At 44.3% G+C, this 13850-nt stretch overlaps 2 protein-coding genes across 3 annotated transcripts in view; one reads left to right on the top strand and one right to left on the bottom strand.

Moving 5' to 3' along the window:
* ZBTB25 (zinc finger and BTB domain containing 25) overlaps positions 1–2384 on the top strand; it is a 55728-nt gene extending 53344 nt beyond the window's left edge. The window contains exon 6 of the transcript XR_004252797.2: positions 2318–2384. The gene's annotated coding sequence lies outside the window, so the exon portion shown is untranslated. The remainder of the gene's footprint in view (positions 1–2317) is intronic.
* The window catches only part of MTHFD1 (methylenetetrahydrofolate dehydrogenase, cyclohydrolase and formyltetrahydrofolate synthetase 1), a 72014-nt gene that overhangs the window by 8052 nt on the left and 50112 nt on the right, over positions 1–13850 (bottom strand). For both annotated transcript variants that reach the window (XM_032180484.2, XM_032180482.2), the window contains exons 17-24: positions 12255–12331; positions 11175–11315; positions 9684–9752; positions 9279–9390; positions 9042–9181; positions 6699–6740; positions 3135–3235; positions 2334–2511 (exon numbers count right to left, since the gene is read on the bottom strand). In XM_032180484.2, the coding sequence (XP_032036375.1) occupies positions 2334–2511; positions 3135–3235; positions 6699–6740; positions 9042–9181; positions 9279–9390; positions 9684–9752; positions 11175–11315; positions 12255–12331 (860 nt within the window). The remainder of the gene's footprint in view (positions 1–2333; positions 2512–3134; positions 3236–6698; positions 6741–9041; positions 9182–9278; positions 9391–9683; positions 9753–11174; positions 11316–12254; positions 12332–13850) is intronic.

Consider the following 13850-nt stretch of genomic DNA (forward strand, 5'->3'; position numbering starts at 1 on the left):
AAACAATGATAATTTATGAAGGGGCTTTATATAATGGGCATGAATAAAGTGAATATTCAATAAGGACTTTATAAAGATGAAACGCAGATTATTTTCATATGCATCTCATAACTGGAGCTCTATAAATGCCAAGGCACATTTAGAACTTCGGAAGCAAAAGCACTTTGGTTGAAGGGTGATTTAAGACTAGCAGACGCTGAGTAAGACAAAAAGTGGCAGCCTCCTGTTTGCCAGAATGGATAAAAGTCGCAAGTAGAAATGGGTTCTAAAGTCCTTATGTCCCTGCTCTTTCAGGTCTCCCGCTGGTTTTCAAGGACTGGGCTTCCAGCCTTGGGTGCTATGCATTGGAGCCTGGAGAGGGTGCCTATAAATGCTTTGCATTTGTGTGCAAATTTGTGTTTATGGCATTTTTCTTTTTTCTAAAAGGATGATTGCTGAACAGATTTTAAAACTTGTCTATAAAATCAAAGCTCAACAGGAGAATGTCAATGTCAATGTTAATTAACTGTAAGTGTATTATATCTGCAAGGGGCACAGAGAAATAAGAGAACACTAAAACTCAAGAGTAATAAGTTTATTCCTTCTGCTTTTTTATGGCTGTTTTTGAAAGTCTATGATTATTAAAAACCAAGCCAGGCCAGGCACATTGGCTCATGCCTATAATCCCAGCACTTTGGGAGGCTGAGGCAGGAGGATCACTTGAGCCCAGGAGTTCAAGACCAGCCTGAGCAATATAGGGAGACCCAGTCACTACAAGAAAAATAAAAAAATAAAACAAATTTTTTTTTTGAGACGAAGTTTCGCACTTGTTGCCCAGGCTAGAGTACAGTGGCGTGATCTCAGCTCACTGCAACCTCCACCTCCCAGGTTCAAGTGATTCTCCTGCCTCAGCCTTCCAAGTAGCTGGGATTACAGGCGCCCGCCACTATGCCCAGCTAATTTTTTGTATTTTTAGTAGAGATGGGGTTTCACCATGTTGGCGAGGCTGGTCTCCAACCCTTGACCTTAGGTGATCCACCAGCCTCGGCCTCCCAAAGTGCTGGGATTACAGGGGTGAGCCACTGTGCCCGGCCAATAAAACAAATTAGCCAGGTTTGGTAGTACATGTCTGTGGTCCCACCTACTCAGGAGGCTGAGGTGGGAGGACCACTTGGGCCCAGGAGGTTGAGGCTGTAGTGTGCTATGATTGTACCACTGCACTCCAGCCTGAGCAACAGAGCAAGACCCTGTCTTAAAACAAAAAACAAACAAAAAAATCAAGCCAAAAACTAGCCTAGAGAATAGGAAAAATTAACTACAGCATATATCTCATATTCCTAACAAAGTTTCCAATTGTTGTTTCCATACTACTTAATGTCAAATCACATCCTGAAATACACTGGACAGATAAATGAAAACAAAACACAACCCTATAATAAGAACAACCTTCTCCTGAACTAACTTTATTGTATCATAGAGTAAGCAGGGCTCTACTTAGACCAGGTGTAATTTAATTTGCTTAGTGATGGAAAAAATGATGAAGCTTCCTGGAGTACTTTGGTTTTGCATGTGAGGGCCCTGAAGTTGAGGTAGCACCTTACCGGGAAGTGAGCGTGAGGGCACACTTCTTTCCCCTACTACTGAAAAGCCATCAGAAAAATTTTGTAAGCTCGATGCAGCCCCTTACCAATCTGCTACATGGTTGGTGCCTTGTGCTAAGGCTACAGTGAATTACATATTTGGTCTATATGTAACCTTCTCTTCTGCCACCTGTACTTTGACCCTTTTCAAAGTTAGGATATGAGCAACGGTTCCCCCTCCACCCTGTGGTATTCCTGCTTAAATCCCCTCTGTAAGTGAGCAGTGGCATATGTTTATAAGAAGGCTGTCTGGGTGGGCGCAGTGGCTCATGCCTGTAATCCCAGCACTTTGGGAGGCCAAGGCAGGTGGATCACGAGGTCAGGAGTTTGAGACCAGCCTGGCCAAGATGGTGAAACCCTGTCTACTACAAAAATAAAAAAATTAGCTGGGCACGGTGGCGGATGCCTATAATCCCAGCTACTCGGGAAGCTGAGGCAGGAGAATCACTTGAACCCAGGAGGCGGAGGTTGCAGTGAGCCGAGATCATGCCTCTGCACTCTAGCCTGGGCAAAAGAGCAAGACTCCATCTCAAAAATAAAAAGAAGGCTGTCTACAGCTGGGAGTCCAGGCTGTGGTGGTGTAAGTCACCTACATGGGAATCAAACCACAAGGCTGAAGCTGCGAAGCATGGGGCCCTAATAGAAGTAGCCACACAGAAACTTCACTGTGCCCTTTTTGTCTTTTTCTTTTTTTGCAGACAGCAAATCACTCACCTTGAGGTCATAAAGGAGCTGGAAGCTGCTGGGTGCTTGTGCTGCTCTCTGAACGGCCTGAGCCAGGGCTAAGGCACCCTTGCCCCCTTCTGCCCAGTGAGTGCACTTCACGGCATCAAAAGCCCCATGTTCTCTGGAAAGGCGGCTGATGAGGTCCAGCTCAGCCTCTGTATCCGTCCTATAAAGGAAGCACTTCATATCAAAGCATGGAAAATGGCTGGAGAGACAGAATTGTCTTCTTTTTGCCATTAAACCTCTTGTGAATTACCCACTGATAAACGAACACTAACCAAGAAATTTGTCCTAGGTTTGAATCTCAGCTCCGAAACTTACTAGCTGGTGACTTTTGGCCAGTTACCTAATCTTTATGTGCCTCAATTTCCACCTGGGTAATATGGGAATAATCACAGCACTTATTTCATTGGGACGTTATGAGACTCAGATGGTAAATCCATGTAAAGTACTTGGAAAATTCCCAGCACTCCACAGGGAATCAGTAAATACTAGCTTTTAAGAATTTTGCTGGCTGGGCGCGGTGGCTCACACCTGTAATCTCAGGTGTTACTTCCCCCAGTGGAAAGGAAAAGGGCCCATAGGAGCTGAATCTGACTTTGGGACCCTCAGTGGGTGAGGTGGTGAGCCCGCTGTGACGTACGTAATGCCTGTCACAGTGCAGGCTAAAACCACAGGCTATAACCAATAGCAGTAACTGAAAAACAAAATAAAGCTAAAAGCAGTGCTGTAAAATCAGCTCCAGGAGATTTTCCATATTCATCCTTTTCTCTTACACTCTACACTTACTTGAATGCATTCACGGCCACTACTACTGGAATTCCAAACATTCTGGCATTTTCAAGTTGTTTCTTCAAGTTACTGAAGCCTTTTTCAACCAACTCCAGGTTCTGTAACAACAGTGAAAGGCCTATGAGATCAGAGAGTTGAAAACCACTGCAGGTTCTTCTTCAAAGGCAAACAACCTCCTCGAGCCAGCAGCCACTCACTGTCAGGACAAGGACGCCAAGAAAGAAGAGAGAAGGTCCATTCGTGCATTTTTTCCAGTGTGGTGAGTAGATGCTATGGAGAACTGCAGCTTTCACTCCAGCCTATGACACTAGAGTGGAGCTCTGCTTGTTTCCCAGCCTTCAAGAAAAAAAGAGCTGGTATATTTGCTGTCATTATGCCACAACATTGTAGCTTATTTGCTGTTTGAAAGGAATTAGTTACCCTTACCCAAATTATATTTACCAATTGTGTTTATAGATTTTATGTATTCGTAGGGTTATAATACAAATTGACTCTACTCAGCACAGCACAGACCCTTCCATCAGAAGACAGAGCCTAACAACATAGTGGCTGGCACAGAAGAGGTATTCATTATATGGCTGCTGTAAATACTGCCAGGAAATATGAAGTAAGCAATGATGTTTTCAAAGGTTTTAATGAACTCGACCGTGAACGAGGGCAAGAAATAAGATAAATACTATCTTTAGGAATCAGGCCAGTGGCTGGGCCCAGTGGCTCACACTTGTAATCCCAGGACTTTGGGAGGCCGAGGCAGGAGAATCCACTTGAGCCCAGGAGTTTGAGACAAGCCTAGGAAACATAACAAGGCCCCATCTCTACAACTGAGAAGTTAATTAAAAAAAGAAAAAAAAAAGGGCCGGGCCTGGTGGCTCACGCCTGTCATCCCAGCACTTTGCGGGGCCGAGGCAGGTGGATCACAAGGTCAAGAGATTGAGACTACATTGGCCAACATGGTGAAACCCCGTATCTATTAAAAATATAAAAATAAGCTAGGTGTGGTGGCGGGAACCTGTAGTCCCAGCTACTTGGGAGGCTGAGGGAGGAGAATCACTTGAACCCCAGAGGCGGAGGTTGCAGTGAGTTGAGATTACACCACTGCACTCCAGCCTGGTGACAAAGCAAGACTCTGTCTCAAAAAAAAAGAACTGAGCTGGATGTGGTAGCTCACACCTGTAATCCCAGTAATTTGGGAGGCTGAGAACAGAGGATCACTTGCACCTAGGAGTTCGACAGCAGCCTGCCTGGGCAACATAGGGAGACCTCGTCTCTACAAAAAATTAAAAAATTAGCCTGGTATGGTGGCGTGTTCCTGTTCTTCCTCCAGCTAGTTGGGAGGTTGAAGCAGGGAGACTGCTTGAGCCCAAGAGTTAGAGACTGCAGCTATGATCACGCCTCTGCACTCCAACCTAGGTGACAGAGTGAGACCCTGTCTGTAAACAAAAAAAAACAAAAACCGGCTGGGCATGGTGGCTCATGCCTGTAATCCCAGCACTTTGGGAGGCCAAGGCGGGTGGATTACAAGGTCAGGAGATTGAGACCATCCTGGCTAACATGGTGAAACCCCATCTCTACTAAAAATACAAAAAAATTAGCCGGACATGGTGGCGGGTGCCTGTAGTCCCAGCTTCTTGGGAGGCTGAAGTAGGAGAATGGTGTGAACCCGGGAGGCGGAGCTTGCAGTGAGCTGAGATCGCACCACTGCACTCCAGCCTGGGTGACAGAGCCAGACTCCATCTCAAAACAAAACAAAACAAAAAAAAACCACCAAAAATCAAGTACTACAAACTAAAGGGAAGCAATTAAGGAAATGTATCTTTAAGTATGTTTACTGCAGCCCTGCTTGTAGCATTGGAAAATTGTAAACATAAACCTCCTCCAAGGGGGACTGGGCCAATGAATTATGATATATACCCTCAATAAGTATTTATCATGCAGATGTTATGAAAGTGAGACCCATCTGTGTTAACATGGAACCTGTCCAAGATGTACTAAAGATGCAAAACCATGGAGAGCTTAATTATTCCATTTTAGGACAAACACAAAAATACATGTGTATAATTCACGAAAAATTTTTAAATGTTGAGAAATATGCACTGAACTGTTAAGGGGACTCAACTCACATACATTATATTCTTATAATGTTTAATTATTTTTTTTACAAAGGGTATATTACTATTGTAGGCTTAACAATACATTAAATATTTTAAAAATAAGAGTCTTCTATAAAAATACATATACCGAATCATGAGCAAAACCCAGCAGTAATGTTTGTGGATCCCAAAAAAGCAGAAATGGATAGGATAAAAGGTGGAAAACAACTAGGTTAATTATAAGTGTGATGTATGCTTTTTTCCTTTAATAACTGAAAACTGAGATTATGATTTATTTGAGCTTTTAAAGAACACTGCTAATTCTTTACCTCTAGTCACATGAAAACCAATTAATATGTAAGGCTGATCAAGAACAGTTTTAAATAAGTAGAATTTCTTAAATGAAGACACCAGCTGGGCCAGCTAGGGGCAGTCACTGTAATTAGACACAGGAAAGGCTGTGGGGTGGCAGCAGGGCCAGAACTGTGAATTCCCCTCCTACGCATGAATCAGACAAATGACCATAAAAGGCAAACCATAACTCAGAAGACAGGCAGACTCAAGGTACCAGCAATTTTTTCTAGCCAGTTTTGAAATACTTCATTTGGGGCCTGAACAGTGACCCTGTATTGCTTGATAATTTAAAAGCCTTCCAAAAAGGCAGAAAAATTGAATTAGCAGTGACAGCAGGTGACCTTGCTACCTTATCTGATGGCCTGTCTCTCCTGTAACCACCCCAAACTGGCTTTAGAGATGTTTCTTTGATGGTAAATGACATAAATATGAAAAGATTTGAGCTCACAGTTGTTCTCTAGCCTCCTGTTTGATGCTATAAATATCCAGGAAGCTTTGTCTAGAAAAACAACCAGAATCCTGACCATATATCTTGGCCCGTTAATATGGATTTAAATCTGCAGAGGAGAAGCCATTTCAAAAAAGGTCTCTACTTGCTTCTGATCTGAATGGCATTTGGAACTTACCCAGCCAATGCAGGGAAGACAATGGAAGGGAACTGCTATTAGTCTAGGACAGGGTTTCTCAGCCTCACACTCCTGATATTTGAGCTGGATAATGTTGTAGGGGCTGTCCTGTGCATTAAAGCATGTTTAGCCAGCATCCCTGGTTTCTACCCACTAGATTCCAGTAGCACTCCCCACCTCCAGTTGTAATAATAAAAAAAAGTCTCTAGACATTGCCAAATGTCCCCAGGGTCAAAATCAGCTGTTGAGAAGCAACCACTGGTCTAGGGCAGTGGCTTATTGACACCCTATGTGGGACAATTCTGTTTTGTGAGGTGCATCTTCCCTATCTACTCATTTAATATAACTCCTCAGCACACTGCAGGCCTTTTGGCACCCTGCACCCTGGGTCACAGCAATAACCCATTCATTTCCACATGGGCCAGGTGGAGAAATGCTGATTCAAGGTGTGGTGCTTTCTAGGACACATAATGAGAAATAACTCAGGTTACCTCCTCTATGTAAGCCTTAGGAAGAGGCAGTCCAGCAGTAACCTGGAAGGAAAAGAAACAGAGTCAGAGGCGTTTCCTATTTAAATCTCCTAGCTTAAAATGGTGCTTGTCACGTGTTAAAGGCAAGACGCTGCAATGCTGGCAGGCTGTACAGTAGTGTAAGATTATTTCCTGCCCTAAGGACTTAGGGTATGTAACCAATCACACAGCACAGAACAAAATCGACTGCTTTGAGCAGCATGGACAACCTCTATGACCTGAATTAAGGAGGTGAGAAGGACCGGATCGACGGCAGGAGAGGTGGAAAGGGGTGTACCCTAGGCAGGTGCAGTGACTCATCAAGTGAAGGCCATAGCAGTGGGGTTGGAAGTCAAGGGGAGTGTGGGGAAAGAGGAAGCAGTCGGGCCTGCAGAAGTCACCCTGGGATGTCTGTCGATAGAGCCCCTGATGAGCCCTGCCATGGTTTCATGAGCTGGTCCACAGTGCCAACCTAGCATTGGTGGAGCTGAACCGTGGTGCAGGGTCAACACAAACAAGAGGGAAAACAATACAGAAGGATTTTCTTTCTCTTTTGTAGAGTATATCTAAAGGATGGAGGTGTCTGGTGCCTCCCCGCCCCGCCCCGCCCCGCCCCCCAGCCCCTGGTCTTGATCTATGCCATGGCTCAGCCCTGTTGCATCCACAGAAATGAGCAAGTGGGTGAAGGTGTCCATTTCATGGGCCCCACCATGGGCAGTGGATAGTGATTAAGAAGCTCTGCCCTCTCCCATTGCAGTCAGCCTATGTGCTCCAACTCCAGAAGGGGCTGTGTGGAGGCAGAACAAGAAGCAAGGACCTTACAGGTAGCTTCCTGTCAGCAAGCTAATGGGAGCAGGAGGCCTACTCTCTTGACAGAGCCATATGTGCAAATGTTCCCCTCCATGCACAGCATTATGGGACATTATCCTGACTGTGAGGTCAGGAGGAAGCAAGGAAAGGAGGAGCGATGGTGTGAGGGTGAGTGAGGGGTGTAAGAGAGAGGACTATTAGTTGTGACTGGGGAAGAAAAAGGGAGTCTATCCTGCGCTACTAGCAGAAAGGGGCGTGCTGGGTTGGGATTGCCTTTGGCACTAGGGATAACTAAGACTGGCTAGGGGTTCTGGGGTTGTTATGGCAGCATTCCCAGTGTGCTCTGGGGACCCAATCCTTTGAAGGGGTCCATGAAGTCAAAACTATTTCCATAAGATTCTGTAACATCTTATGGCCCTTTTACTCTCATTATCATTCTCTCATTGAGCATATAATGGACTTTTCCAAAGGTTCTGAGACATGTGATGTCACAACAGATCAAGTGCTATCTTCAATTAAGCCAGACCCAGAGAAGATCTGAAAAATGTACAATGCCTAAATTTTGCTGGGAAAAGATAGTGTATTTTCATGTTTACAAAGTTCTTTATGTTAACATGTAACTCAGTTTTAATTTCTAATATGGTAAATATCAATAGCTATAACCCACATGAATAAAAGCTCTTTTAGGCCCTCAATAACTGTCAAGAGTGTAAAGAGGTTCTGAGGCCAAAACAGAGAACTGCTACATTAGGACAAACCCCGACCAAAAGAAATTTGATTTTTATCCTGTAGGCGAGGAAGGCCTTATTTCCTAAGTTACAATACAAGCTCCTGGTGGACAGGAATTTAATAGTTTTTCAAATGATTTCAGAAAACCTAGCACCATGTCTTTTCACGTAGGCCCTAAAGAAAAGGTGTTAAAATACTAGGATAAAAAGTAGTAGGAATTTCTAAGCAGTAGGAATTCAGAGAAATACAAAATTCAGGCTGGAGGTGAGGTTGAGCCAGTCTCCACCTGTTTCTCTGTTACCCAGGGCAGCCCTGGGCAGATCCGCCGTTCCCCTCTCCCCCACTCCCTCCCTAGGGTGTGGAGGCCCTGTCCAGCATGAACTACTCAAGAAGGGGCTGACCTCTGTCTCAGCTAACTGGTTTGGTTGGCTGGTTGCCAGTGTCACCATACAGAGGGATGCAGATTTAAAAAGAACAGTCTGAACGTAAAACAGTTTTTTGTGGGGCTAGCCAAGTACACGTCCTTGGAGGGGTTTAGATATTGTCAGATGTCCTCCGAAAGGTAGGCCAGGCAGCCGATTTTGGCCCTCTTAAAATGCTGAGCACTGACAGTGCCTGTGAGTGATAAGGCAGCCAACACAAGGGCTGTCTGCCCGTCCCTTGCTTTTACAGCCTATTAATCATGAGGATAAGAGCAACTCAATGAAGAAACAGGCAGCAGTCATCCAACTTCCTTTCGGCCGTCAGCACACTGCCGATAATCAGATACTTCAACCCACCGCTCACCGTGGGGCCGCCCCCGTGCATCTTGAGAGCCCTGACAGTGGCAACAAGCACCACCACATGAGGGCAGAGGCCGGAATACCGGCATTTGATGTTAAAAAACTTTTCCATTCCAATGTCTGCTCCAAATCCCGCTTCCGTCACTGTAAAGAGGAAAGCAACAGTAAAAATGCCATCCCAATTCCCCTGATGTTAAAAGAAACATACAGTCTATTCACTGGTTTTGCAAAAAATACTAACCTACAAACCCTTCTGGGCCAACAAGCTTGAGTGCGATCCGGTCTGCAATGATGGAGGAATTGCCATGTGCGATGTTGGCAAACGGGCCAGCATGGACAAACACTGGAGTGCCCTGTGGAAACCAGGACACCGTGAGCTGAGCTGCCAATCCTGCTTCAAAGTGGGATCACACACTCAACGGTATGGAATTGATTTAGAATCGGAAGGAAGAATACTTCCCAGAGGGAAAATACAAAGTCATCTCTTTTATTTCAGTAACGTCCCAGTCACAGGTGTGAGGAAGAATGAGAAGAAAGAGATGAGCAAGTGGAGAAGGTCTTGACTACCCAGGTTAAGTGTGCTTTATAACCACTCTGCTCTGACTGTCCAAAACCAATTCAAGAAGGCAGGAGTCACTCTGCTCACCTCCAGTGTCTGCATGAGATTGGGCTTGATTGCATCCTTCATAAGCACTGTCAGTGCACCACTCACCCCCTACAAAACAAATGTGTGCAGCATCAACTCCCACCAGCAAAAAAAACCAACCTTCTGAAACCAACATTTGACATTCTAGGCTTACCCATGTTAGCCATCTTGGACCAATTGATACTTTTACCTGAATTGGACCATTCATGGTTTTTTTCTGGATATGCTATGAAGTTACTGATTGTTTATTTATTTATTTTTTGAGATGGAGACTCGCTCTGTTGCCCAGGCTGGAGTGCAGTGGCACAATCTCGGCTCACTGCAAGCTCCACCTCCCAGGTTCATGCCATTCTCCTGCCTCAGCCTCCCGAGTAGCTGGGACTACAGGCACCCACCACTATGCCCGGCTAATTTTTTTGTATTTTTAGTAGAGACAGAGTTTCACTGTGTTAGCCAGGATGGTCTCAATCTCCTGACCTCGTGATCCACCCGCCTTGGCTTCCCAAAGTGCTGGGATTACAGGTGTGAGCCACCGCACCTGGCCAAAGTTGCCAGATAGAATAAAAATGATTGGCCGGGCATGGTGGCTTATATCTGTAATCCCAGCACTTTTGGAGGCCGAGGCAGGTGGATCACAAGGTCAGGAGTTCAAGACCAGCCTGAGCAACATGGAGAAACCCTGTCTCTACTAAAAATACAAAAATTAGCTGGGCGTGGTGGCACACGCCTGTAAACCCAGCTACTCAGGAGGTTGAGGCAGGAGAATCTCTTGAACCCGGGAGGTGGAGGTTGCAGTGAGCTGAGATCATGCCACTGCACTCCAGCCTGGGTGATAGAGCAAGACTCCGTCTCAAAAAAAAAAAAAAAAAAAAGACATTCACCTGTAATATCTGGAAAAACATGTAACTCTGGAAACAAGCATCTTAATCAAGCTCTGCTGCTGACCAATGTGAGAAATCCATTCTAGACTAGTTTAGGGCACGACAATGCTCATTCCCAGAGTACTCAGTTATTTGTAACTCTGGTATCTGGGCAGAAATTTCTATAAATACCAAACTCAATATGTGTCTTCCAAAGCTGAAACTGCAATATTACGCAAGAGTTCAATACCAACTTTTAACATCAGGTCACTCTATTAAGCCATCAAAGTGTAACTGAACTAACTAGCAACAAAGATAAAGCAATGGTACTCTTGATGTTCTCTGCAAATTGAAGTCATACACCCACTTTTAGAGATGCCCACAGGATGAAGATGTTACTCAAATCATCTGGAACTTGTGATCTACTACTAAAGCATACCAGCTATTATTCACTCTGATATACTTTTTAAACATTTCATAATTATCTTGTAATTAGCAAAATAGGATTAAATTGATGAGTTAATTGCAACGTCTTAAGTACAGCGTTAAATTTTGTTATTAATAACTGCTGAAAGACCCTAGGACAACAGACACAGATATGTCGCCAAGCCTGGTGTGTCTGGGTACCCACCAGATCTTCGGCACTGACGGGCTCTCCTTTCTTACTGGATGCCACCACCATTTTGCCCAGTCTGTCTCTCATGTCTTCTAGAGAAGTGGTGAGAGCCAGGACAGCCATAATTTCACTGGCCACAGAGATATCAAACTGGGCCTGTGGGCAGGGAAAAGAGGTACTAGCAAAAACTGTGTTAAACCAGAAGTGTGAATTGCAAAAGTGATCCTTTTTTACATTTGAGGCTTAAAAAAATAGCTTAAAAGGATAGAATAACAGAATACTACCCAAAATACTTAATGAAAATAATCCTCTAATAGCAAAAAATATATTAATTAATTATTCCAAGACCCTGAGTTGTCAATTTTTTTTTTTTTTGAGACAGAGTCTCGGTCTGTCGCCCAGGCTGGAGTGCAGTGGCACAATCTTGGCTCAATGCAACATGCACCTCCTGGGTTCAGGCAATTTTCACGCCTCAGCCTCCCAAGTAGCTGGGATTACAGGCACGTGCCACCATGCCCAGCTAGTTTTTATATTTTTTTAGTAGAGATGGGGTTTGGCTAGGCTGATCTTGAACTCCTGACCTCAAATGATCCGCCCGCCTCGGCCTCCCAAAGTGCTGGGATTACAGGTGTGAGCCACCACGCCCAGCCCTGAGTTGTCAATTTTTTTAAATAAATGTTATAGTAGGACCAAAAAGCTATGATTTTATCCCTATGAAGGCCGCTTATAATCATGCACTTATTGTTTCTTTCATATACAGGGAACAATATGGTACCTCTTAAACCAAGGAGATATACAGTGAAATGGCTACAAAAAAGAAGCAATTTTAATCAATTTCTATGCAAGGATATTCACTTGGGGCTCTCCACCTCCAGGAAAAAATGCTGGGGGAAAAACACACAGGTGACACATGGGATTTATTGCAAAAGCTGTCAGGAGTGCTCAATGCCACACACCTACTCACTTCCATTTTAAAAGGGAGAAGGCAGAACAACACCTGGCAGTATCAATCGTATGAGAGAGGATGGAGGAGGAGAGAAGCATCAAGATCTAGTGCCTCTGAACTAATTTCCTTGGAAAGGGACAAATTGTTACCGTCCGTGTGTGACCCTTCTCCGTTGGAGCCTGTCCAATCGTGATCTTCCTCAGGAATCTATCATTGGTATCCAACACTACAACAGACAGGCAAGATATAGAACGATTTTGAGTAAAAGGACCACAAAGTTAAAGGAAGCAGCAGAGTTTTAAAGCAATAAGTCTAATTTCATGATTGTCTATCAATATTTCAAAATGGATGGCAAAGCTAGAATATGTGTTAAAGTTAAGAAATGATGTTCATATACCATAAATACACAGGAGTTATTTTTAAAGCAAAGGAATGTGGAATGGCTTGGTTTTATTCCATCTAGAGAATGCAAACAGTTAACTAGAAATCTGGAATCTATTTTAAAGCATATTCCACATATAAGAAAAACAGAGCAGTCTACATTTTTTCAAAAGACTGAGGTTTGTGTTGTTGTTCTGTGGGATGATGACTCACTGACTTTCCACCACTGTAAGAAACACAGGAGCCATCAAATCAGGGCAAGTGCAAATATCTTTTGAAACATGCTGGGTGCCAGGCCTGGTCTGGAAATTTAGGAAACGTAGCACACTTAGCAGAGATAATTTTTATTCTGATGACAGAGTACCTATCCAATTATATAACCACAAAAAACATGGCAAAGACCAAGCAATTAACCAACTAACGACCTCCCAGGACTAACTACTGTTAACATTTTAGTGTACCCTCAGTTCTGGTTTTTTGTATGTGTAGTGTAATAGGAAATGTATTTGACCTTTGTCATGGGTTCCTGACAAAAGGCTCATAGAGCTCTTGGAATTCCAAGGGTGATAGGAGTGTCTTGTTATTCATTACAAACTCCTTTTGATCACACCTGAGTTTATGGTAATAAGTGACTTATGGTAGGTCTCCTAGACAGCCTCAGGAAAGGAATGGTCACCAAAAAGACCAAATGATTAGAGGGCTGGAACTTTCAGTCCCACCCACCAACCTCTGGGTAAGGTGTTAGGAGTGTATAAAACTCTTGAACAGGCCGGGCGCGGTGGCTCACGCCTGTAAATCCCAGCACTTTGGGAGGCCAAGGTGGGCAGATCACCTGAGGTCAAAAGTTCGAGGCCAGCCTGACCAACGTGGAGAAACCCTGTCTCTACTAAAAGTACAAAATTAGCCAGGCATGGTGGCGCATGCCTGTAATCCCAGCTTCTCAGGAGGCTGAGGCAGGAGAATCGCCTGAACCCGGGAAGCAGAGGTTGCAGTGAGCTGAGATCACTCCATCGCACTCCAGCCTGGGTGACAAGAACAAAACTCCGTCTCAAAAAAAAAAAAAAACTCTTGAACAACATGATTTGATGAGCCTCTAGGATGGCGAACACATCCAGGTGCTGGGAGAGTGATGCCCCCTATGCTTCTCTTCCATCTGGTTGTTTCTGAGCTGTATCCTTTATAATAAACCATAAACACAAGTGAAATGCTTCTCTCAGTTCTGTGAGCCATTCTAGCAAATGAACCTGAGCAGGGGATTGTGGGGACCCTCCAGTTTATAACCAGTTGGTCAGAAGCACAGGTGACAACCTGGACTTGCCATTCGTGTCTGAAGTGGAGCAGTCTTTTAGGACTGAGCCCTTTAC

The sequence above is a fragment of the Hylobates moloch genome, unplaced genomic scaffold (assembly GCF_009828535.3).
Source record: "Hylobates moloch isolate HMO894 unplaced genomic scaffold, HMol_V3 SCAFFOLD_16, whole genome shotgun sequence".
Lineage (NCBI taxonomy): Eukaryota > Metazoa > Chordata > Mammalia > Primates > Hylobatidae > Hylobates > Hylobates moloch.